At 31.5% G+C, this 26,175-nt stretch overlaps 3 protein-coding genes across 8 annotated transcripts in view; 2 read left to right on the forward strand and 1 right to left on the reverse strand.

The window, feature by feature from the left end:
- Positions 1-25,235, reverse strand: part of LOC108905138 (integrator complex subunit 5-like) — a 66,312-nt gene extending 41,077 nt beyond the window's left edge. Inside the window, exons 1-12 of the mRNA XM_023454562.1 lie at positions 25,109-25,235; positions 24,809-25,044; positions 24,547-24,682; positions 24,410-24,489; positions 24,215-24,359; positions 23,898-24,053; positions 23,134-23,395; positions 22,695-22,939; positions 22,352-22,557; positions 22,011-22,298; positions 16,959-17,270; positions 16,675-16,902 (exon numbers count right to left, since the gene is read on the reverse strand). Coding sequence (XP_023310330.1) covers positions 16,678-16,902; positions 16,959-17,270; positions 22,011-22,298; positions 22,352-22,557; positions 22,695-22,939; positions 23,134-23,395; positions 23,898-24,053; positions 24,215-24,359; positions 24,410-24,489; positions 24,547-24,682; positions 24,809-25,044; positions 25,109-25,208 — 2,391 coding nt within the window. The 5' untranslated portion in view covers positions 25,209-25,235 and the 3' untranslated portion in view covers positions 16,675-16,677. The remainder of the gene's footprint in view (positions 1-16,674; positions 16,903-16,958; positions 17,271-22,010; positions 22,299-22,351; positions 22,558-22,694; positions 22,940-23,133; positions 23,396-23,897; positions 24,054-24,214; positions 24,360-24,409; positions 24,490-24,546; positions 24,683-24,808; positions 25,045-25,108) is intronic.
- On the forward strand, positions 859-2,977 carry LOC108905139 (A-kinase anchor protein 10, mitochondrial). The gene is made up of 3 exons (XM_018707912.1): positions 859-1,025; positions 1,090-1,254; positions 1,313-2,977. The coding sequence occupies exons 1-3, from the start codon at positions 1,001-1,003 to the stop codon at positions 2,818-2,820; spliced, it is 1,698 nt and encodes a 565-aa protein (XP_018563428.1). The 5' UTR covers positions 859-1,000; the 3' UTR covers positions 2,821-2,977.
- Positions 4,572-13,936, forward strand: LOC108905140 (F-box/LRR-repeat protein 21). Of its 6 annotated transcripts, none has more exons than XM_018707913.2 (7): positions 4,572-4,670; positions 5,402-5,488; positions 6,129-6,379; positions 9,419-9,895; positions 9,988-10,257; positions 12,597-12,761; positions 12,841-13,936. In XM_018707913.2, exons 1-7 carry the CDS (start codon positions 4,631-4,633, stop codon positions 13,114-13,116), a joined length of 1,566 nt encoding a protein of 521 aa, XP_018563429.1. In that variant the 5' UTR covers positions 4,572-4,630; the 3' UTR covers positions 13,117-13,936. The 6 variants fall into 6 exon arrangements, with proteins under 6 accessions (XP_018563429.1, XP_018563434.1, XP_018563431.1 ...); XM_018707915.1 differs by lacking the exon at positions 5,402-5,488 and adding an exon at positions 5,631-5,750 and having other exon boundaries at positions 4,604-4,670; XM_018707914.1 differs by lacking the exon at positions 4,572-4,670 and adding an exon at positions 4,808-4,956.
- Positions 25,236-26,175: the final 940 nt, after the last annotated feature.

Below are 26,175 nucleotides of genomic sequence, written 5' to 3' on the forward strand. Positions count from 1 at the left end.
CGTAATTCGGTGGACAGTTTATAATTTATATAAAGAAAATTGAAGACATAAATAATTAAAATATGTTGTTGGCCAAATGAACATATAATAGAAATTTTCTACACATTATATACAAATTTTTATTTTTTTTTAGCTTTAGCAGAAAACTTTTTTAGGGACGCCCATGAAAGTCATTAAATTTTATTGATAGGCTTTTTTATACATATTCAACTAACTTCAAAAAGACTATACTTGTAAAAGTAATATGTAGAGTGGGAAAGAGAAACTGCATTTTGCAATGATTTTAAAGGTATCTATATCTGATCAATTTTAATACAAATTATACAACATAATCGCAACCTTTTTCTAAATAATTACCACCAAAAGAGCAACACACCTGCTTGTATAAAAAAATATATATACCTACCTACTTACAAATAAGAATCTAAATTTGAAGTATTTTTTAGATTAGATCAGATTATCTCTGGCAGTAAAACTAAATTTTTGTCGCATACAGGAAAAGGTAAACTCATTTTTAATTGTACATTTCCTTCCTGTCGCCTTTAAATTGAAACCGAGGACACTATTTCTGAATGTGAAAGTATTTAGTAGTTCTAAATGACGATTTAAACCTACTTAATAGATTTCATAATACAACGTTTATGTTTATGATGAGATAAATGTTAACAAGTCTTACTAGATATTTTAGAAATTCAAAAAAATATTAGAGGACGACACTGAAAGTAACCACCGCAACTTATTCAGGCTGAATAGTATACCTTCTGACGCAAATATCAACATATGCAGCGATCTCTTTCTCCCCAACGGTAATCTATCTATCTGTCTCGTTTTATTACCATGAATCAAATGTCAAAATGATCATCTTTTCCCAGGAAGACGATTTTTTTTTATTATTTATTAAATGTTTACATGAACAATATAGTGAGAAAAAACAGTAATTGCATTCAAACAAGTTATTGAATCAACAGTTACGAGTTAAAAACTATTATTAACATGTACAATGCTACAATTCTGGAAAAAATCGGGTAAATTATTTAAGACGTATATTATTTTTAGGTTAGATCATAATTTCCTTTTAAAAAATTATAGGTCACGACAAAAATCGCCCAAATTTTTCATCGACAGCTTTCTCATCTGTAGATAGACGCTCTCCCAAACAAGGATCATTAGAAAAAGAAAACCAAAACTGTAATGCGAAACGAAATGATCCTTTGCCTTTAGCATCCTTTGACGATGAGGGTCTTTTTGACATAGGTAAGTACAAAGTTGCAGCTCACGGATTTTCAGTAAAGTTATGTTTTATTTCTTTTAGGAGAATTTGAATCTTCTAAAGAAAGATCGCGACTATCCAAAACGTTACAAGAAATAATATCGGATAAAAGTGCCCTTGGATATTTCATACAATATATGGAATCTAGAAACGCCTCTCCATATATACTATGTTGGTTAGACATAGAAACATTCAAATCGGACTTAAACCATTGTAGTGAGAGTGTTAAAAAGGGTTCAAATTTTTCTCCAGTGCCAAATAGTCAGACAGATCATGACAGTCTATCTGTGAGTACCGACTGTGATTCTTACACGGCTGATTCAAACAGCTTGTGTGACTTTTCAACAGCCACACTATCGGAAGTGAAAACACCTCTTGAGTTCAACGGCTGTGATAGGGACAACAGTGATAGTAGCATTAAGTTGAAAACACTAAGTGAAGATATAAGTGTTAGTGAAAAAAAGAATGTACAAAATACGGTAAACAATGCTCTGGTGATATTTAAAAAGTATATCGCGCAAGAAGCCCAACACAACATAAAGTGTTCGGAAGAAGTAAGGAAGGAAGTGATGGAAAATATTTGCAATAAAGAACGGGTGCTCTCTGGTAACTGTTTTGACTTGGTGCAAGCGTGCATATACGAAGTTATGGAGAACGAGTACTTCGCCGCATTCCTAGGTACGGATTATTTTTGTAAACATCAAATAGACGTGCTTACTAGCGGCAACGTGGTGCTGGAGGATATATTGTACAATGAAACTGCTTTGTTTTATTTCATGGAGTATCTGGAACAAGAAAACCAACGTTGCTTACTGGAATTCTGGATGGCCGCTTCGAACTTACAGCAACAACTGCATGACCAGAAGGAGTTTTATGACCCTGTGGAGGCGCAGAACGACGCTGTAGTCTTGTACGACAAATATTTCTCGTTGCAAGCCCACTGCCCTCTCGGATTTAGCGATAAGGTGCGGTTGGCCGTCGAACAGAATATTTGCGGGGAAAACGGCTTGATACTCGACTGTTTTCATTTGCCCTTGAAAATAGTAGAGAAAGTTCTCGAGAAGAATTACTTGAAGCCGTTCCTAGCGTCTCAGTTGTTTTACAAGTATTTATCGGATTTGATAAACACAGTTCAATCAAACGGTTATTCTACCAATATCGAACGTAACAAACACTCACCCTCAGACTGTAGCAGCGAGAAAAGTTTCGGTCAGAGTACGTTTCTCGCATTAGAAGTCCCTTATAAACAGACTAAAAAAGAGAAAACGACAGACATGAGTATCGACACAAGAGAACTGTACGACCCGGATTCTCTTTGGAAACGAAGGAAAAACCACAGGCTTTCCCTAGGGCGAGTCAGTGAGCTGGGCAAGTACGAAACTGACTTCGAGCCGGAACCCGACAGAAAGGAATTCAATTTGAAAGATGTGGTGAAAAAGTTTGTTAGTTTGGAGGAGGAACAGAAGAAGAAGGAGGAGATGGCTTGGCAAGTCGCCGAAATGATCGTTAAAGATATCACTAGTGTCACGTTAAATGATCATAACGGGTAGATTATAAGTAAATTTGTGGATTAAGATTCATTTTACAGATCGATTTATAACGAGTTAAAGAAGTACAAACCAGTTCAGATATTTTTTAGTGCCCTCACTTTTTTAATAAAAATAAAATTAATGTGCCACTAAAAACGGACGTTAGTTTTAAAGTTGATTTTTAGGTATGTAACTAATTTTAATAACCTTTGGTGTGAATTATAGGTTTATTCCTCAATAATGACGCTAGAATTCAAATTTTTAAAGTTATATATTCAACAGAACACAGTATATTCATAAAGAACCTTTATTTTTCTTAGTACTAGACAAGTTTGTTAACTGTAACAGACTGTCAACCCAAAAACAAATGAATGATAAATAGTACATTTAGCCTACCAGTAGTTATTTTAAACTTTTCGAATTAGCATAACCTCAACACGGACTGAAAGTGGGTGATTTTAAAGTAAAAATGTTATAAATGGTTTTCAATATACAGAGTGTTGAAATTTAAAAAAGTTTCACCTTTTCATTTATTTTGAATTTACTTTTTTCTGAACATGGAAACCCCTTGCTACCTCTAGCAAAAATGTAAGTTTATAAACAATTTCTATCAAATGCCCATGAAATTTTTTCTAGGCATGAGTGTTTAGTAACAAATTTTTATGGCACTACGAGGTGAGATAATTTCAATAAAATTTCTGTTTTAAAGTCATAATCCTGTAATTCAATAAAAATATCGTCAAAAATCAGTCTAGTTGTACACGGGAAAATCAACTTTCAAACTGTATAATTTTTTTTGTGGCGCAAAGCGATATTGGTATATTATTTTTCTGTAAGCACAAGTTCAATTTAGATATCTTTAAAATTATCAAGGCAAGAGCACTGACAATACAAAGATAGCAAAGGTCAACTGTGTGTATCTTTTATGGGATAAAAATTGTCCATGTTTAAGTATTCCCTTTAATTTTGTTCCACCTGATAAAAGTCGTACTTGAACCATTCTATTTATAGCACATTTTTTTTAAAACAAGGCATATCCTTCAAAAAAACTTTTTTTAATTAGGAATTTCTTACTTAAATACTTTTAAAAATATATTTTATTGCTTGGAAATATTTACGCTAGGTATATATTAATTTAAAAAGGAGACTAACACATTTTATTTGTTGCGAAGTATTGTTGTAAAATTTTAAAAAATGATTAACATTCCTAATAATTTGCGGTTTAAACTCTCTTCTGCAATGGAACCTAGTCATGTCATTTAGTTTTTATTTATCTTTATCAGATATGTGTGCGCTTCCCTTATTTTTAGCAAAACCTATGAACAAATTTTTTAAGACGTAATCATTTCTATTGTATAATTATATAATAGCTGTGTAATATAATTCTTAGAAGAGTTAGACACTATTTATATTTATATATATTTGAAGAAAAAATATGGTACTGTATTGCGAAATTAAATAAACTTATAATTTTAAAGGTTTTTTTTTTCTACCTTTTATTTGTTAAATAATATTTTTCTATGCAGTTGGTTCTTGGAAAATCTGGATGTATGATAATAAAAAATCTCCATTTGATAAGAATTTAATCCAATATCACCTTTAACAGAAATTTTAATATATTTCGCTAAGGATAGTAATAATAATAGTCTTGTTTTTTTATTCTTTCAATTTCTTGGGTCACAAATACAAAACTGTTTTGAGGGACTGTAAAGCAAGTAAGTCTATTGCTAGTCTAATTATAGACATAAATATATTTTTAGACAGAAACAAGTTCGAGCTAAAAATTATATTAAGAACCCTATCATTCGACAAGTTTTGTTAACATAGGACAATGAATCGGGGCTGTTGGAAGACTGATGAAAACGAGGAAGGTATAATTCGTGTTTTTTTTTATATTTTTTTTCTCACCCAACAGCTTTCCAATCATGCATATTTTTAAACGACTTTCATATGACTTCAACCTCATTATATTCACATCTCTGCTCTTTTTATAAGTTTTCCCTGTCTAAAAACGTACCAGAAATAGTATGTGACTTTTAGTGAATACCTTATTATAATTTACAGAAACTAGCTAGGACAAAAAAATAACGGTAATTTCAAGACAAGTTATGTGTTTTCTGTGAAATCTCATTCGTACACATCTACATCTACCTAAAAGTAGGTACTTCATTGTGTAACAGACGCAAAAAGTAATTATCCACACTAAAACGGATTTTATATGGTGCATACAAGTTTAAAACTTTCAAATTACGTTACAGATGATATAGGGAGATAATAATTTAATGATTCGATTTCGGAAACATTGTACGTGGTAAGAAATACTACACAAAGCTAGTTAGTCCTCCTTTGTTTTTTTTTTAATTTCGATATTTTCCAGGTGGAAAGTTTTAATTTAAACACCCATATGTACAACACAAAATTATTTTTCCCTTAGTAAAATATAGTTTTTTCAAAATCAAAAATAAAATGATATATGCATATTTACCAGATATTTTTTTAAATTTTATTTTACATACTTGCTACTGATTCCAAAAATCCATTAGGTGTGGATAAATAATAAAATCAAAGTCAACTTCTCAACAGTAGTTTGAATGTTTTACAGTGCGGAGGGCTAAATCCGACCGGCATCACAATTTTTCCAATCATTTATTCACGAAACTATATTCTTCCAAAAGTACAGGTTCAAAAGGTATTTCAGCAAAAAGTTTGACGTTTGAAAACTGTCCTGGTCACAGTCCATACACAAGTAACGTTTAGAAAAATGTGTTGGGGACACACCCTTATCGATTATTAGTTGTTACAGTGCCCGTTAGATTTTTCTAATATTTTAGGTTTTTGAGTGACCCACTGAAACATTTCAAAGATCAAAATGTGGTCACAATCAAAAAGACATAACTTCAAGAGTGAGTTATGGAACGAAAGGTACAAAGAAAAAGATACAGGTGCCAAAGGTATTTGTTATAAGAAGCGTATGCTAAGCTGTCTTTATATCACAGTCCTTTAAGAATGTGCCCGCTAATAGCTTCTTGTTTGATTGACTGCTACTAATTTTTAAATAACACTTGCAAGTGTGGCTATTATTAAAATATATATGTAATAAGATTATTAAAAATAAGTATTAATTATTGTTTGTGCAATAATTTTTTTCCAAGTTGTTCTAATGGTTTTAAACACTTAATGAATAATGTTTAACTAATAAAGGGCAAAGTTAACCGTTTTCTGCAGATATATTTAATTAATGTGCTAACTGGCTTGGATTGATAATTTCTTCGATTAGACATATAATTGGGTACCGGTACCCCATAATAAAAAATTTTTATATGCTCTAGCTGTATACATCGATATAGAAGAAGAAAAAGAGGATGACGATGACGGCAAAGAATACTCGAAATGGTCAGAATTGCCCGATTTACTTTTGGAAAAAATATTTTCTTACCTCGGCATTAGGGAAAAGTACTATGCGAGCTTGGTATGTCGCAACTGGTACAGGGCGTTTCATTTACCGTACGTATGGAACCGCTTCATTTTGCAAGACAACACTTTGACCAGAGCTAGGTTTAATTACTATTCCGGTTGGCAGGTATGTTGTATCAATGATTTATAAAATATCGCAATATTTCATTGACACCAAAGAAGGTAACAAAATATACTTTCCTTTGTTTAATACGCAAAAAATATTACTTGTCCTTCACATCACTATTTACCCTACTTTATCTATTATCTTGTAATTACTTGTCAAATATAAAAAATCAAATCTAAAGAGATATCTTTGAAACAGTGCAAACAATATGTTAAAGCATAATTACTTTGGCAAAATAAATAGAAATATATAGGGTGTCTCGGAAATAATTGAAAAAAAGAGAATGAAATGGTACAGCCCCTTGGTCAATTTTTCTCAAAAACCTGCGAATGATTTTGTACTTTTTTAAATTTAACGTATTTTTTAGTTTTATCTAATATTTTGTGAAATACAAGGGCTATCTTTGAATATGCTTTACTCAATATAACCCAGTGCATACCCTATTGGAAGCTACCACATGCACTGTTGTCAAATCTAGTCACTTTTGATCATATACATGATTTTCACAATATCAAACAGAAATTTAACAATGAAGATACACAAACACATCGAAATGAACCCTGAAATAAATAACTTATAAGATTGTACATTTACACTACACAGGACAGTAAACACCATTTAAAAAAATTAAAATTAAAAGTAATAAAATGCAACACTTCTATATAAATTCTATTTTGATTCCAACAAGAACTAATACTTTACATAGAAAGATGCTAAATATAATAAAATGAAATGGTGACATATTCGAATATTCTGTCAAAAATATCAATTGTTTAAAAACACTCCAACATTTATTTAATATTGTAGAGGGTTAGCCTGATGGATTAATCTGACAACTTATTGTGAGTTTATTATTGAAATTACAAAAGTTTTAGCTTTTTTATGAATTTTTATAATTTTTTTTTTTAATGGAACACCTTTATATATTAGTGCATACTTAGCTTCGTTAAATTTTTCTCATTTATATATAATATGTATATATTATGTATAATATGTTACTGTTTGATTCAGGATTTTTCGACATATTTCAGTTTAAAACTATTTTTGAAAAAATAGAAAGTAAAGAATGACCGCAAAAATTGCCCGTTTTTTGGCAATTCGCAGAGAACTGAAGAAAATAGATAAAAATATGTTTTTGGTCTCAAATTACTTGTCGTAAAAAATTAAGATGAGCATAGCTTTTGGTTTTTTGAAAATTTTCAAAAATCACCCCTATTTAGGGGTTGAAAAGAGGCCCAAAATGAAGAATTGAATATAAAAATAAATATAAAAACTATTAGCATGTGAATTTTTCTATCGAATGATTCTTGATACAAAGAAAGATTTTTTCTCATGACTGAAATAAGGAGGTTGAATTAGAAAATCCACTCTAAAGCACGCTCAGGGGGTGGAATCATCCCCAAAAATAGAGAATATCAGAAATAATTAAAAATATATTAAGATAATTCACATGCTAATAGTTTTTATATCAATTGGTAATATTCAAATTAATTATTTTTGGGTATTTTTTTAATTATCTGTGAATTGTCAAAAACATGCAAAAATCACAGGTTTTTTGCGGTCACTCTTTATGTTTGACGGAGCGCAGTGGCTATGGATGAGGCACGCGGAACAAACAAATGACTTTGACAGAAGTTTATTTATCATCATTAATTTATTTCCTATAACAAAGGAATAATTTTTAGTGAAAACGAAAAATTTGAAGTTATCCATTTATTTTATGATAATAATAAAAATCATTCTTAACTTTAACAAGTCTTAACTACCAACCAACTAAAATTATTATTGATGCACTATGTATAATCATCATTAATTTTTCAGAACTGCATTTAGTATGAAATGGGAATTAAATGCACTTAAATTTTGTATATATTGATCAAATTTATGTCTTAGTTCATCTAAGTTTACACTAGTTTCCTTATAAACCTCGATTTTTAAGTAACCCCAAAGAAAACTGTCCGAAGGTGTAAGGTCTGGGCTACTTGAAGGCCATTGAATATTTCCTCCATTACCAATCCACAAATCAAACCTATTATTTAAATCCCCAGTCAAAGCACCTTCATAAAATAGTGGGCCAATGATTTTATTTCTCAATATACCACACCAAACATTAAACGATGTGCGTCTGTGACTTGGAATTTCCCTATTACAGTGAAGATTTCATTTGCCCAGGTATGAGTATTTTTTCCATAAAATCTTTTCAAAATAGTTTAGGTCGCTATTTTTTTTATTTTGGGTGAGTTTTTAGACCGGCATAGTTTTATAGGGGCCGTATTTATATTTATGTAACATTATAATAATTTTACTTTGGCTTGTGGCCTTTGTACAATAATTTAATATTTGAATTTACCATGATAAACCTCGAATGAATATTTGCTTACCTTGAAAATATAGTAATATAGTTAGTTTTAATTCTTCATTTGGAATAATTCTTCGTTTCTGTTTTCCAAGAGATTTTGTTTCTCTAAAACTTTGCTCAATATTGTAAAATGCAGCTCGAGATGGAATTGGAAACCCGGGATGCAAACGAGCATACTTGGCACGCGCTACATTCACATTATTATTATTCTTGTAAAATAAACGAATAACTTCAAATTTTTAGTTATTTCTTTGTTAAAATAGTTTGTTATAGGAAATAAATTTAATGATGATAAATAAACTTCTGTCAAAGTCATTTGTTTGTTCCGCGTGCCTCGTCCATAGCCACTGCGATACCTTAGACATAAATTTCCCTTCTGTCTTTTCAAAAATAGTTTTAAACTGAAATATGTCGAAAAGTCCTGAATCAAACAGTAACATATTATATATTTTTGAAAAGAGAAAAATTTAACAAAGCTAAGTATGCACTAATACATAGGGTGTTGTGTTAAAAAAAAAATTTAATTTAATGATTTCCATTATTCAATTGTTTTTTCGAATACTGTATTATAAAAATTCATAAATAAAAAACTTTTTTGTAATTTCAATAATAAACTCACAATAAGTTGTCAGATTATAGTGACTAACCCTGTACATTTAACCCACCTTTTTAATTTGCAGTACGTTCTGGACCACCTTCGTTGCCAAATGTGTCTCTCCACGGTGGGCAAGAACATCAAATACCTAACGATAGAACCAATGCTAAACTTTTATAACTTGTACGAGTTCATGAACATGATTTCGTGGTACACCGAACAACGCGAGGAAAAGGAAAACGTGGAAATAGGCATAGGCAGCAACATACAATCCTTAAAATTCACCTTTCCCTGCAACATGACGACCAGAGAGGACACTGAGAGGATTCGCCTGTTTGGCACCGGCGGCAAACTCTTGGCCGCCTTAAAAAGACTCATGGGCAACTTGAAAAAGTTGCAATGGCTAGAACTGACGGATTTAATGCTAGATCCCAAAGAAGCGCAATACCTGTTGGACGAAGTTTGTGAAACTTGTTGTCTAACGCTTCGCAATCTGCATATCGTCAATACCACCAGGGTGCAGTACCAGATGCTGCATGTGGGAGTATTTCTAAACTTGCGAGTAAGCCAAACGTATATCTTTAATAATTTTACAGGGTGTAATAATAAGCGCGGGTCAAATAATCTTTTTATACACTCTGAGTTGTTTTTTAGGAGTTGATTATCAGTCCCCAAAACTTGGGCGATGATTTAGTCGAGTTGCTCAGCTTTACCAAGTTAAAACATCTACACATACTACAAAACAGGTATACTCCGAACGATATCAATATCAAACCGGTGTCCCCACAAGTTTGGAAAAAGTGCCGACAAAATAATCCCACTTTAAGTGTTCACTTACAACTCGAAAGCGTAAAGGAGAAACCAATTATCTGGCAAGAAAACGCACCTGCGAGGACTGTTTTGTACGACTCGCCACATATCGGAGTAAGTTAATAATAAAGGCATATACCTATTACACTTTATCGATGTTTTGCCATTTTTATCAAGTTAAAGTTAGCCATTTTTAATATATTAAAAGAAAGTAAAGTACAAAATCAGTCAAGTTATATACAGGGTGGCCAATTGAAAACGAAACGGAACTATTTTCAGGAACTGCGTCTAGATTGTAGAAAAATGCTCAGACCCGTCGATTTTAGATTAAAGGGGGACATTCTTTGCTGGTATTTTTGACTCCGCCACTTTCACCCCCAAGCAAGGGTAAGCATCACCCAAAAATATTTAAATGGCATTGGGGGTTGAGTAATATTTCTTTCGAAAGCTCTTACAATTCTCTTTACAACAGACTTTAAATTTTATAATTCCGCCCAATACTTTGAAAAAAATTTACATTTTAAAATTTAATTTATGTTTAGTTACTTACTTACTACTTAGTTGATTAAATATTCAAACTGATTACTGCCCGCTTCCATACAAGAATAAAGATTTTGTTCGAAACGTTCGCGCATATTCCGAAGCATTTCCGGAGTGATTCGACGGCATTCGTCGACGATTTTTTGACGCAAATCTTCCAGCGACGCTGGCTGTGTTTTATAGATTTTACTTTTTAGGTATCCCCACAAAAAAAATCAACGGGCGATAAATCCGGTGATCGTGGAGGCCTCTCAATGCTGCCTCTTCTCCCAATCCAATTCCGTAGAAAAGGTTGATCCAAATACTGACGGACAATTAAAGCATAATGCGGAGGAGCAGCATCGTGTTGAAAAATCAAATGATCTTCATCATACTCTGGAACATTTCCAATAATATCAGTCAAGGCAGGGTCAATAGCGTCTTCCAGTAACTGCAAATACATTTCGACAGTCAAATTACCAGGTAGAAAAAAAGGACCCACCAGCCAGTCACCAAAAATTCCAGCCCATACATTTAATTTTTCCTGTTGCTGTGTATACACCTCGTGAAAGACTCTTGGGTTTGAATCGGACCAATAGCAGCAATTGTGACGATTTACCGTCCCGTTCAAGAAAAACAGATGTTAAAAAGGAACTGTGGATCGTTCCCTGCTCGCTCACTCATTATTTCGCAAAATTGCAAACGGCGGTCATAATCATCCTCATGAAGTTCCTGGACTAAATGTATTTTGTATAGATGGAATTTATTCTTCTTCAAAATGGTTTGTATGCTAGTTCGATTGATCCCAGACACAGATGCCAGCTGCCTCGTACTTAATGTAGGATCAAGATGAACTTGTCCCAAAACTGCAACTTCACTAGCTTCATTAACTATAGGTTTTTCAATTTCTCGTTTTTTATTGGCTACGTTCCCTGTCTCTTGAAATTTTTTTACTAACTCTAGAACATACTTCCTCCTGACATGTCGATCTTGATGTTGTTCATTAAATAGCTGAGCTGTTCTATTCGCACATTTATTGTTCATAAAGTAAAGCGAAATGATATCTACCCTTTCCGCAATGGAATAAACCATAGTGTTTAATTTTCAAAAACACAATTAAATAAACTACCAACCAACGCTTCCAAATAATACTAGAAAATAATTTGGAATCCACTAATTTTACGTTCATTGTGTGTGTATAGCATTCATTTCTGTTTTTTACAATTGTGTTTTTTTTACGAAAGTGATAACAAATCGCCAAAAACCAATGTAACGCAAGAAATACTAAATTTATACCATTGGCGTACTTAACTCGAATGACTGACATTTTTACCGTTACTAATTGTTTGTACATAAGTTTCAACTTTAAAATCAAAATTCTTAATAAGTATTGGGCGGAATTATAAAATTTAAAGTCTGTTGTAAAGAGAATTGTAAGAGCTTTCAAAAGAAATATTACTCAACCCCCAATGCCATTTAAATATTTTGGGGTGATGCTTACCCTTGCTTGGGGGTGAAAGTGGCGGAGTCAAAAATACCAGCAAAGAATGTCCCCCTTTAATCTAAAATCAACGGGTCTGAGCGTTTCTCTACAATCTTGACGCAGTTCCTGAAAATGGCTCTGTTTCGTTTTCATTTGGCCACCCTGTATAATAAAATCATACAATTATTAAAAAAATTGTATGTTTTGATCAAAAATAACTTACTTTGCAATTCCTTTTTTAAAAAAAAACGAATGTTAAAATTGAACGTTGTGTTTTATATGAAACCGAAGAATGTTTTAAATGTAGAGCTCTGAGGATGTAATAAATATGACGAAATGTTGACAAAGCGGTTTTTTGCTTCCTAAACTTCCAGATCAAAAAAGGAAGGTCCCAACTAAATATATAAATAAAAATAATGCATTAAATTTGTCTAAATGTGTATATTTTCAGCTGAGAACAGACGCGTTGGTGACAACCATTGAATTTTACCATGAACACTTGAGAATATACGGGCACAAGGGTATCCCTAGGTTCCACAGGTCTAGATCCTTCACAGAACGCATAGACGAAAACTTGATGATGCTCGTGCGACAATGCACATACTTGTCTACCCTTGTAAGCATTTAAATTATAAATGAAGAATTTTTCAAAAAAAAATTGTTAAGACTCTCCGTAAGCTTTTTTTTTATTTCAGGTTGTGACGGAACGAATATCTACGGCAACGGTTCTCCTTCTCGCTTACCACGGCAAAAACTTGAAATGGCTGTTCATCAGAGGGAACGCGGTTATTATAAAGACCGACTGGAAACAAGGTTCGGACTGGACTGATGAATTTTATTCTTGGTTAAAAGTCAATAGTCGGTCATATGCTTTAGTCGAAAAAGAGGTTTCCCAGATATTTGGGTACAAATGGAAATTTCTCACAGATAAAGAATTTTTGAGACTGAACGTAAATTTGCACGATTATTAAACTGTTATGATGAATTATGCTCATTAAAAACAAATTCTATTTTGTGAGGAACTTTTGAAAGGGACAAAGAATGATCCTGGATACACACACAGAAAATTGTTTGGATCGAGCAAACTCAGACACAGACAAGTTTTGTTTACCATGAATCCGAACAAAAATTAAAAATTTTAATCATTCGTTCAGCACGAAATCATTCACCATTTATTAACGAAAGTGAAAATGTGCATTAAAACTATTTTAGTAAAAGTAAATTTAAGCAAATTCAATGCCGATTAATATTAAGAATTGGTACTGGTGATTATGTTAACATGGAAGGAAGAATCATTCAGATTTTTTATTTAACCTTTTATTGTACAAGTACAAGTGTAAAGTATTTAAAAAATTATGCCACAAAAAATTTTGCTGACAAATATCATGCATCTCTACAACTTAAGAGACATGATTTAAACTAAATGGAATGTGTTTTTTTTTTCACTGCAAACCTACTTGCATTTTATCGATATATTTTTTAGACAAGTACGATTTTCTGAATAGCTTGTGATGCAATACGCAGATTAGTTTTAAGTAATTTATTACATGAATTAAAATTGTGAAATAAATTGTTTATATATTAAATAAAGAAATATTTAAAACATGCTTCTTTGTTTAAATCATAATTTCACTGAAGCAACAAAAATTGCAATAATAGCTAGAACTGTTTGCTTTTAAGCACAATATAATTTACTTCACCAAATATCGCCCAACATTACACAAAAATATAACAAGACATTATTGAAACTCGGCAAAAAAATTAAAAGACCAGAAAAATTTCCAATTTTTTTTTAGTGATTTTTGAAAAGATGTAACTTCACAAATAATGGTTGTATCGGGAAAAAAATGGAAGCATTTTGAGGCTTGAAGATTAAAATTTTGAAATCCTGCGATGAAAAATTTTACAATTTTTTTTTTTTCAAAACTACCCATGGGCTCAGAATATTTTTTTCTGGCTTAATCAATGTCAGTGTCATTTAGCCCAATTCATCAGCTTCAATTTGTTTTATTTTTATTTCCTGTACGATTATTTCTCGTTGAGATATCGGCTATCGAGTGGTCACCTTTTTTTTTAACTATTGATCGTACAGTGAACGGAAGGTGGATTTTAGAAACCTGAATCAATCCTCAATGGCCTTCTGTTGTGTTTGAGAAAAAATTTTTCTTTATACTCATTAATTTGAAAAAGTGCAAATAAAAGACTTTTTCTGCTGTCTTGGAAAATCAACGACTACCTTGCAAACATTGCGAAAAGTATCAATGTTTGTAAGTTATTTTTAGCTCAATACATGCTTATGAGGTCTGTATATTTTGAAATCGATCGGTCGAACCGTTTTCCTTTTCTGAATCGTCAGTTTTATAAAAAATTAAAGTAGGTTTATTGCTCCTTAAACATTAACATGAAACAAATTAAATTTTTTTGCATTATTTTTCTCACAATTTCGCGTTAAATACATATCAAATATGGAAAAAATATTCAAAATTTTGAAAAAAAACAAATATTTAATATTTCCAATGTCGAGAAAATTTTCTTTTGTCAAATTTAAAATACTTGTTTTCAAAATTTCAAAACTTTTTAAAATTTATTTGCGTCCTCTTTTTTACAATTTTACATTGAATATTTCAAACGTCGAGAAAAAATTTTTTTTTTTAATTTAAAAACTTCAAAATTTAGAATTTTTTTTTTCGGTTTGATATTAAGCAAAATATTCAAATTTTCAAAATTTTTTAAAATTTATTTACGTCCTCTTTTTTACAATTTTATATTGAATATTTCAAATATCGAAAAAAAAAATTTTTTCAAATTTAAAAAATTTTAATTTTCAAAATTTTAATATCAAATCGAAAAAAAAATTTAAATTTAGAAAATTAAAATGTTTTACATTAAAAAAAAATGTTTTCTTGACATTTGAATGTAAAATTGTAAATAAGACGCAAATAAATTTTAAAAAGTTAAAAATTCGAAAATTTTACATACTAAAACCAAAAAAAAAAATTCAAAATTTTGAAAATATTTTAATTTCAAAAAACAAGATTTTTTTCTCGACAATTGAAATATTCAATGTAAAACTGTAAAACAGAGGACGCAAATACATTTTAAAAAATTTTAAATTTTCAAAATAAAATTTCTTAAATTTCAAAAAAAAAATTGTTTTTCTTGACATTTGAAATATTCAATGTAAAATTGTAAAAAGGAGGACGCAAATAAATTTTAAAAGGTTTTGAAAATTAATAAATAAAATTTTTTAATTTCAAAAAAAAATGTTTTTCTCGCCATTTGAAATATTCAATGTAATATTGTAAAACAGGACGCAAATAAATTTTAAAAAGTTGAAGTTGAAAAAAGTTTTTTCCTCGACATTTGAAATAGGTATTCAATGTAAAATTGTAAAACGGAGGAAGCAAATAGATTTTAAAGTTTTGAAAATTGAAAATAAAATTACTTAAAAAAAAAAATTTTTTTTCCTCGACAATTGACAGGTATTCAATGTAAAATTGTAAAAAAGAGGACGCAAATAAAATTTAAAACGTTTTGAAATTTTGATAAAATTTTTTAAATTTCAAAAAAATTTTTTTTCTCTCCATTTGAAATACTTATTCAATGTAAAATTGTAAAACAGAGGACGTAAATAAATTTTAAAAAGTTTTGAAAATCTGAAAATAAAATTTTTTAAATTTCAAAAGAAAAAATTTGTTTTCTTCGACATTTGAAATATTCAATGTAAAATTGAAAAAAGGACGCAAATAAATTTTAAAAAGTTTTGAAATTTTGAAAATAAAAGTTAAGATTTCAAAACTAGAATATTCAAGCTTCAAGATGCTTTTTTTTTCTCGATATGACTGTTATTCACGAAGTTACAACCTTTCAAAAACCACTAAAAAAGTTTGAAAAATTTTTTTGGAATGCTTTTAATTATGTATGAAAATGTAATTATTCTTATAATCTTATAATTCATTTTGTGTCGTTCTCATTTGCTACATTCAGCCGATAGAATCGATGAGTGGAACCACGTTCTTTTATTCATCATTAGTATACAATGGATTATGTACAGCCAATCAGAACCTAGGATTGTTTAAATAGACCAATAATATTACATGGATAGAATTCATCGCATCAAAACGATGAATATAAGAACACGACCTAACTCATCGATTCTGTTGGCTGAATGTAGCCATTGTTTCCATTGCTTCCCAAACTATGCTTTCGCTGCTACTCAATGCCTACAAAAAGGTACTTTGTGTCTACTGCTGTAGGTCGCTCTATATGGTATAACCTATATGTCATCTTAAATGTCATCGCTACTCATCTGGCACACAACATTCCTTTGTACCTAACAACAAAGAACCTACCAATCTGTAACTGAAAGCTTGACTAAACGAAATATGTCGTGATCCTTTAGCATTGTCCCAATTTTCAAAACTTTGACATTGTAGGTACTTAAAACCATGTTTCCTTATTGACCTCTGCCAATATATGAGTTTAATAAATTTTGACCCAGGATAAAAATACTACATAACGCGACTCACCTTTTATTCATTTTTGGGTATATTAATGAACATCTGCGCATACATATGCCCTAGAGTTTTTATGTTCCTTTGCATGATAATTCTTAAAGTATTCGTATAAACTTCCGGCGGCCTGGCGAGAATCGGGTCCCTCCAGTGTATCCCGTTTGTATCGCAACCGAACAATGCAGGGGACGGGATGTGGTCGCGCATATACAACCAAATGGATTCCCTTAGAATTGCCACGATCTGAAATTTATTTCCATAGTATAGCTAGTGCTTGCAGTTAAAATTACGGAGCTCACCTCGAAGCACTTTAAATGCGGAATCACATCTCTAATACTAGAAAGGGGAGGAGGTAAAAGTTGTCCCAGTGCCATAACATCGATTACTTTTACGGTGGTGTCCATAAGGCTCTTGTAGTTTTCCGACTCGTCGGCCTTACTTTGTTCCCCCATGCTCTTCCACTGATGTATCAAGGTGGCAGTTAACGCCCTTAATAAAACGGAACAATAGCAGATTGCCGGTCGATAGACCGCCACCAAACTTAAAAGTTCCCAGAGTAGGGGTGTATTCGTGAACATCCTCCTAATAAAAAGGTCCCTTTCCATTGTAACCTAAATGTATTCAATTTTTTGTAATTGATATACAACATAACGAACCCTTTCCTGTCAAAAGTTATAACCAGAGTTTGGAACCACGGAGTTTACGTATGAAATCCTCAGGGCAAGCGTTGCTTTTTTTTAATCCAATAGACCAGGGCGGATCTGTCGAAATATCCTACTTCTTGGATGTAAGAGGAGGCAAGCTAATTTTTGCCGGAATAACTTCAATACAACTCACATAATAAAAGTGTAGATCCCTAAATCTGGGCGAGGTCCGGAACATTTTCAAAATTGCAAAAATGTTTAAAAATTTTATAAAAATACCTATTTTATCTGAGTTTTTTACTTATATGGACCCTATGCATTTTGGAACAATATTTAAGAGGGAAAAAGTTTTAGAATTGAATTTTTTCACAATATACTGTAAGTTAAAAATGTTTAAAGGACCCCGCACAAACCTTATGTGAAATTCCGTTCGGTCGATTTTAATGAAATTTTGGGAATAGGTTGTTTTGTTATGAGGAACAAAAGTCTTCATGGGCCCAAAGTTCGCTAATGTACAGTTTTCGAGATATTCGATGTTAAAAGTTGATTATGCGAATGCCTGTCAAGCACGTGTTTAAATGCGTAAAAGCTCCATGAAGCTTCTTAAAAACTGTATAATACGTATATATTCGTCTAGATAGTGCGTATCCATTCGTTTGTGTGTGTGTGTGTGTGTGTTGATCTTGATCAATTATATATTTTATTTCAGTTATTAGCGTATGATTGTATCCAAAGTAACTCCAGAGTAACACCCAAGATAGAGTAGTCGAAACAACTTTAGGATACAGTTTCTCGCGTGTTTTTAAATCAGTATTTCAAAATATATATCGAAAAATAGGGTGTTTTTAAATATACTTATTCTATTAGAAAAAAATCTTCTTTATTGAACATCGTAGTTTAGATATCCAACTGTGAGTAATCTATCGATATGGATAGCAGAGAATATTTTAATGTGAAGATATTAGAAATATTATACTATTATTTATGAGTACCTCAAATATTTAGAATGTTGAAAAATATCAGTTTCGTTGGACTTATTGTCAAATAGTTCTTACTTGATATTACTGTTCAATTACCATTCACTTGCAGTTTTTGGTGTTATACTCTCGATATTGCTTTGGTCATTTTTTCATAGGTGTGTTCATTTTATAATTAGCAGTTCAGCTTGTTGCAATATAAATGGCTTTCAGATTACAAATACAACGTTATAGTTGCGATCGGGATATGGTACATTTAAATAGAGTGGTAAATGTAGATGTTTTTGGAGATATTGCTATAAATCGACGATATGACGCAGGTCTCCCTCCAGCAATTGTTACACCTGAGAGTCGAATATGTAATAATTGCTCTATCTACTATTTCAATTTCACGACGAATAGTTTGGAAGCAATTATTACATATTCGAGTCTCGGGTGTAACAATTGCTGGAGGCAGACCTGCGTCATTTCGTCGATTTATAGCAATATCTCCAAAAACATCTACATTTACCATTACCATTCTATTTAAATGTACCATATTTCGCGGGGCGAAAGCCCGATCGCAACTATAACATTGTATTTGTAGTCTGAAAGCCATTTATATTGCAACAAGCTCAACTGCTAATTACAAAATGAACAAACTTGTGAAAAAATGACCAAAGCAATATCGTGGGTATAACACAGCAAAAACTGCAAGTGAATGGTAAGTGAACAGTAATATCGATTAAGAACTATTTGACAATAAGTCCAACGAAACTGATATTTTTCAACATTCTAAATATTTGACGTACTCATAAATAATAGTATATTTCTTCACATAAAATATTCTCTTCTATCGATATCGATAGATTACTCACAGTTGGATATCTAAACTACGCTGTTAAATAAAGAATATTTTTTTACAGAATAAGTAGGTATATTTAAAAACACGCTATTTTTCGATGTATATTTTAAAATACTGATTTAAAAACATGCTAGAAACTGTATCCTAAAGTTGTTTCGACTACTCTATCTTGGGTGTTACTATGGAGTTACTTTGGATACAATCATACGCTATAATAACTCAAATAAAATATATAATTGATCGAGAAGAATAGCTAAGTGTGCTGACCAGATTGCACGTGAATATAGAAGTATTACTATAGCATTACTCCGAGCCTCTTCGTTTATTTGTTTATGAAAAGTATACACATACACACACGCACGCACGCGCACGCACACACACACACAAACGAATGGATACACACTATCTAGACGAATATATACGTATTATACAGTTTTTAAGCTTCGTGGACCTTTTACGCAACTAATAAGCATTTAAACACGTGTTTGATACGCATTCGCATTATCAACTTTTAACATCGAATATCTCGGAAACTGTCCATTAGCGAACTTTGGGCCCATGAAGACTTTTGTTCGTCATAACAAAAACAACCTATTCCCAAAATTTCATTAAAATTGACCGAGCAGAGTTTCCCATAAGTTTTGTGCAGGGTCCTTTATTGCAATGTTGCAAAATAGCAATAATTGATGAAAAAAAGGCAAAATAATAGTTTTTTGGATACTTTTTTTTAAATTTTTTAATTGCTATGAGGGCATTCTAATTTTGGTAAAAAAAAAACTTTAGAGTATAATAATATAACACACCAAATTTCATTAAAATCGGTTGGATAGTTTTCGCAAAATAATTTTTTGAAAAAAATTTTCCAATTTTCAAAATTTTGCACAGCCAAATAAAGCATCTAGATATTTGAAAATTTTTTCACATAGAAAATACTGCTCGACCTTTCAAATGGTTTTTGAAAAATTGAAATCGGTTGATTAGGACGGCCACAGTAATTTTTTAAAGTTAAGAGCGTTTTTTTATTTTTAAACAATTAGATTACATTTATCAATTTGCAATTTAGTGTTTTTCAAAATTTATAATTTTAAAGTACTATTTTTTTTTAATTTTATCTGTATTTAACAAAAAAATTAATTTCTAAATATTTTTTTTTAATTTGTTTAAACAAAAATGATTTAAATCATTGTAATAATTATAACTAAATAAATTCATATTTAGTGTTGAAATATATACATAAACAAATCTTTTCATTGAAAAAATGTAATAGCATAGGGTAAAATATACAGTATATTTAATGCATAAATAATAAACTTTGCAAAGTAGACAGCATTACAATATTCGAATTCCTTCACTCGCGAGACATTGGATTAAAAAGAAAAAGATCGAAATTGGTCCATTAGAAGCCGAGATAATGCAATTTTTGTAATCTAATGTAATCTATTGTTTAAAAATAAAAAAAGTGTTAACTTTCAAAATTTACTGTGACCGTCCTAATCAACCGATTTCAATTTTTCAAAAACCATTTGAAAGGTTGAGCGGTCTTTTCTATGTGAAAAAATTGTCAAGTATCTAGATGCTTTATTTGAGGCTGCGCAACATTTTGAAAATTCAAAAAAAAAATTTTTCAAAATTTTGTTTCAAAAAATTATTTTACGAAAACTATCAAATCGACTTCAATGAAATTTGGTGTGATATTTTATTATACTCTGTTTTATTTACCAAAATTATAATGCCCTCGGAGCCCTTGATTATTTTGCCATTTTTTCATCAATTATTGCTATTTTGCAACATCGGTAATAAATTTAAACATTTTTAACTTACAATATATTGTGCAAAATTCAATTCTAAAACTTTTTTTCCTTTTCAATATTCTTCCAAAATGCATAGGTTCCAAGATATAAGTAAAAAACTCAGATAAAATAGGTATTTTTTTAAATTTTTTAAATATTTTTGCATTTTGAAAATGTTCCGGATCTCGCCCAGATCTAGGGAACTATACTTTTATTATGTGAGTTGTACTGAAGGTAATCCAGAAAAAATTTGCTTGCCCCCTCTCACATCAAAACAGATCCGCCCTGGTCTACAACTACATTGTTCAAAGTTAATAAATAATTTAGCAAATCAGATTGTTTTTGTATAATTTACGGACTTGTTATTTTAAAGTCATCATATTTTTCATCATATGCCACTGTGGTAGAAGAGCGGAACTTGTAAAAAAATCTATTTCAAAAAAAAAAGTTTTACATGATTTATTAAATACTAACTAATTTTGATATGTAGATACGTTACTAATTGTAAATAATTTTTATGACAACATATTTAGAATACAACTACCTTAATTGTCTACTGTCGACAAAGGACAACAAAAAGTATGTTACAAATTTTTTTAAAGCACTGTGTTTGGTTTGTGAATCTGATGTGATATGACAAGTTGCAAGATGGACAAGAAACTAATGGCTAACGTTGATTCGGCCAAACAAAAATGACCGAATAACCCCTTCATTTTATTACAGTCTTAATTTATCGGTTTACTGAAAGATATTTGTAAAACAGTGGGTAACTTTGCGACTTCTGAATAAAGCGTTAGTTTTAGAGGAATTGAAATAGAATTTGTATAGTACAGTGTTGTGTTTTAAGTAAAAAACTACCCACATTCAAAGAAACTCTAATTAAAATTTAAGGTAATACGGCAACTACAACAGCTGACTGAGTATTATGAACAACATCGGATAAACAACTGAAATGAAAAATGGGAAATTGAATTAAGCGCAACTCAGTTATAATCACGTGTCCCAAACTCTAGTCATAGCATACTAGATCTTTAATTTTTAAATTAAGACAAATCGTAGCTTTGCTGCGGAAAATTTAAATGCTGCTAAAGCTTACCTTTGAAAACTCTTCCTCTGGCCAAGGCAGCCCGTTGTACATAACATCCGGACTGACGAACTGGACTAAGAGTAACGACAGGAGCGTCACGCTGTCCAAAGACATGTCGCAGTACTTGTTTTCTTCCGGCAACGTGCAACAGGCTTTAATAGCGTTAATAAGCTGGTAAGTGTTGGCGGCAACAACTTCATTGGACAGCTGATCCGAAGTAATGGATTTCCGTTTTCCTCTCCCAATTACGCCGCCGTTGAATACCGAGGAGTGTTTGGTTAAAGGAATCGTTTTATTCTATAAAAATTTTCAATGAAAATCACACTTTAGCCCTCTAATTTTTTACTTACGATTTTCTTATTCTGTTTCAAAAGGCCTTTCTCGCTGGCATCGTGTTGGATGTTACCCTTGGCCCCGAAAAGTATGTTATCGCTACGAAACAGCGCCCTCTCCAACAGTTCCCGCAACGCAAGCACTTTCGCTACTTTAGAATATATGCAAATCCTTTTTAACATTGCTGCGACTTTAGCGAATCCCTTAAATTTTGTCGAGGTACCTAAAAAAAAATATGCCAAGATATACAAACAATTTCTTAATGAAAATTGCACACGATAAATGTATAAAAAGAGGACGTGACTCTAGAAAAAACATTGTGTATCATAAATAATCGCAAACGATGAAAAACTTCCTTACCGTCGTCCCTACAGCAAGCAAAGAAATAGTTCACGGTCGACTGAGTTAAATTCAATATGACTTGAATCGGTGGGCTGTAAGAATCGTTTGGCACGGGAATTTCCATTATATCCAAAATATCGGCTATGATGTGCATATGATTCACTTCGTGGACAAATAACGACGTCAAATTTGTTAGATTTGATTCTATCGCCTTCGTTACAATATGAGAATTCAATAACGAGACTTGTCCGCTCCTCTCCCATCTAAAACCAAATGAATTTAAAAAAATATGATTTGGATTGAACGCTTTTGTCACTGAATAAATCAGGATGTACATATACTAAATTTTTACCAAAAAGTTTTCTGATATTTCCAGGGAAATTATAAACTGCAAGAAATTTTATTCAAGACTACTATTGACTTGAAAATATCCGAAATATTATCCCGAATTACTCACTTCAGTAACGTCAACAAATTATGCCACATTTGCGAGAAATCGGAATCCTCCTCATCGGAAATGGAAAATTTCTGGACGTATCTACTCAACAACTGTTCCAACACTACGGAAAAGTGTCCACCCTTTTCACAATACGGCGGAGATGTCTTATCGATAAGTTCACTTGTCAGGATCTTAATTAAAAGGGCTAGTTGGTCTGAGGTGGTGGCGTTCTGGAGCAAGAAAGTAACCGCTTTTACCATTATCGATGGATTGCCATGTCCTAAAACACAAATTGATTTTAAAACGAAAAAGAAGTTTAACTCTCAACATAAATAGCGGTAACAAGTTTTTCTACAAATGTTGGGTTCTTCCAGAACGTTCGTAAATTTTACAGAATATTTCCTAGCCATGAAAATGAGAATATTTCCTAAAATTACCAAGAACTTTCTTCGATATTCTTTCTTCTATTTTGCATAATCTGCGCCTATGCGAAAAAATAGTCGAAAGAGTATGAGATTGCCTACAATGAATTCAAAGGCCTACACCAGCCTTTGAAGAAAATTCAAAAAGTGCCCGAAGCAGTATTACTAACATATTTCGAACATAAAATTAACAAAATTAAACCTTTGACGTTATGGTCAGTACATTTTATGTTAAAAAGAATATTGAATGCCAAAAAAATATAAATATCAGAAAATTTCCAAAACTTTTTTTTTTATTCTCCGAAAATAAATTCTCAAAAACGCTTTGAATGATATTCAACAAAATGCCTTGATACTTACCTAAGAATGTAATGAGTTGCCTTCCTGTATCACACACAATTTTTGTGGGATAGAGAAGCATATTTTCGATTTCGTGAACCTCCTTTGAAAAAGAGTTCATAATGTTGATGGGATTGTTATGTCTAACATATTCGTCGACTTCTAACAGCACGTTTTCTAAAAACAAACATTAAATGGAATTATACAGCAAAATATGGCTTAAATCTGAGTTAGACTATGTTGCTATAAGTTTGGTAATTAGTACATGTTTTTTTTTAAGAAAACTTACCAGACTTATTTAATCAATAAAATCAATTTCGGATTCAAATTATACTTACGAAGTATATCCTTGGACTTTTCTATAATATCATTCCTCATTTCATCGCTTCCTCTGACTTTCTCCACTAGAATACAATTTAACAACAAATTCACAATTTGAACGGCACCATGCTCACTACGTAATATTAAAGTTGTTATGAGTTCCTAAAGTTTAAAAACATTATTAAAATTTCATGGTTTTTCTCCTTGCTCACCTCTAAAGCTTCAGGCGTTCCAAAATATCTACACCAGTCTTCTATAAAGTGATACAACCTTCCAACGACTTCTACCGTTACTAAAAAAAACATTTCATCACTGAGTTATGTCAAATATGTGCCTAACACACACTCACATATATTTTTTGTGTCACTGCAAATCGATGACAATAATGTAGAAGATAAATACATTAGCTGTAAAATATAAGGAACCGTCGCTTTTTTTTGTAGTCTAGTTGCATCTGTGTCCTCAAAAGTTTCTCTTAGACTCCACTAAAAGAGAAAACATTTGTGTAAAGTTAATATTATAATCGACGATAATATGCAAAACCAGCAAGTGAATAAAATTACAAGCTATAAAACGATAATATAAGATTTTAATTTAATTAAAAAGCTCACCGAAAACATTTCTAATATTGCATTTCTTATATCTTGTACATGACTGCCAGCCAAATGTCCTAATATCCCAACAACCGATATAAGTTTTGGCGATTTGCATCCTTGATCGTACGATTTATTTTGGCAAAAATCTTTAAGCCCGCAAGATAAAACCCTTGTTATAACTGTATTTGGAAAACAGCTGCCAACATGCGCCACAACCCAGTCAAAATTCGGTGAATGTTTTACCGACGTATCTGCAAATTAAAGCACAACTTTACTGAAGTTGAACTATCTGTGAAAATATAAATGATGTATTACCCAAGAGAGCGCTAATACAAGCTTCAGTGTCACAATGAATAAGGCTAGACAAACATTTAGTATTAATATCAACCAAAGTTCTTGTAGCTCGGCATGCCATCCACAACTGCAAAGTCTCGTTTAGATCTGAAATATTATTATGGTCAATTTTAAAGCANTTAATTATTTGAAAAGCAAATCAGTTGGATACCATCTGAAAAAGTCCAGAATTCTAACGAAAGAAGAAATTGAGAGATTTTTCAAGAAGCAGCTGGTGATAGATTTTTGCTAGTATGGGTACACATGTCTGCAAGTGACCCATTTTAAGTGCTTCAAGAGCGCCAGCCTGACGCACCCCGGACCAGGGTTCCAGGAAGAAGACTTCTCGAAATTTTATTTTTGGAGACAAAAATAAATTTTCAAGGACGTTTTGTATGATATTCGACAAAATATCTTGATACTTACCCAAGAATGTAATGAGTTGCCTTCCTGTATCACACACAATTTTTGTGGGATGGAGAAGCATATTTTCGATTTCGTGAACCTCCTTTGAAAAAGAGTTCATAATGTTGATGGGATTGTTATGTCTAACATATTCGTCGACTTCTAACAGCACGTTTTCTAAAAACAAACTAAATGAAATACAGTCTATGTTGTTATCAGTTTGGTAATTAATATACAGTACAATCTCACTAATCCGGCACCATTAAAAACCTAAGAGTGCCGGAGTACTGGAAAATTCGGATTAATGGAAAATGTATATATAAATAGTATTAAATTAAAATACGTTACTTTTATTTGTTTATTAACAAAGAGATTGGTACATAGATACATACATATTACAGTTGTGTATGCATATATATGTATATTGTAATGTTTTTATGTTTCTGTAAAATAATCTTTCAACTAAACTATAACTGTATAAACTGTATTCTTCAAGAATAGTAAACAAACGCGGAAAAAATAACGCCGGATTACTGGACGTGCCGGTGTAGTGACGTGCCGAATTATAGAGATTATACTGTATTTATTTTTTTTTTAAATTATACATACGAAGTATATCCTTGGACTTTTCTATAATATCATTC

The sequence above is a fragment of the Anoplophora glabripennis genome, unplaced genomic scaffold (assembly GCF_000390285.2).
Source record: "Anoplophora glabripennis isolate ALB-LARVAE unplaced genomic scaffold, Agla_2.0 scaffold287, whole genome shotgun sequence".
Taxonomy (NCBI): domain Eukaryota; kingdom Metazoa; phylum Arthropoda; class Insecta; order Coleoptera; family Cerambycidae; genus Anoplophora; species Anoplophora glabripennis.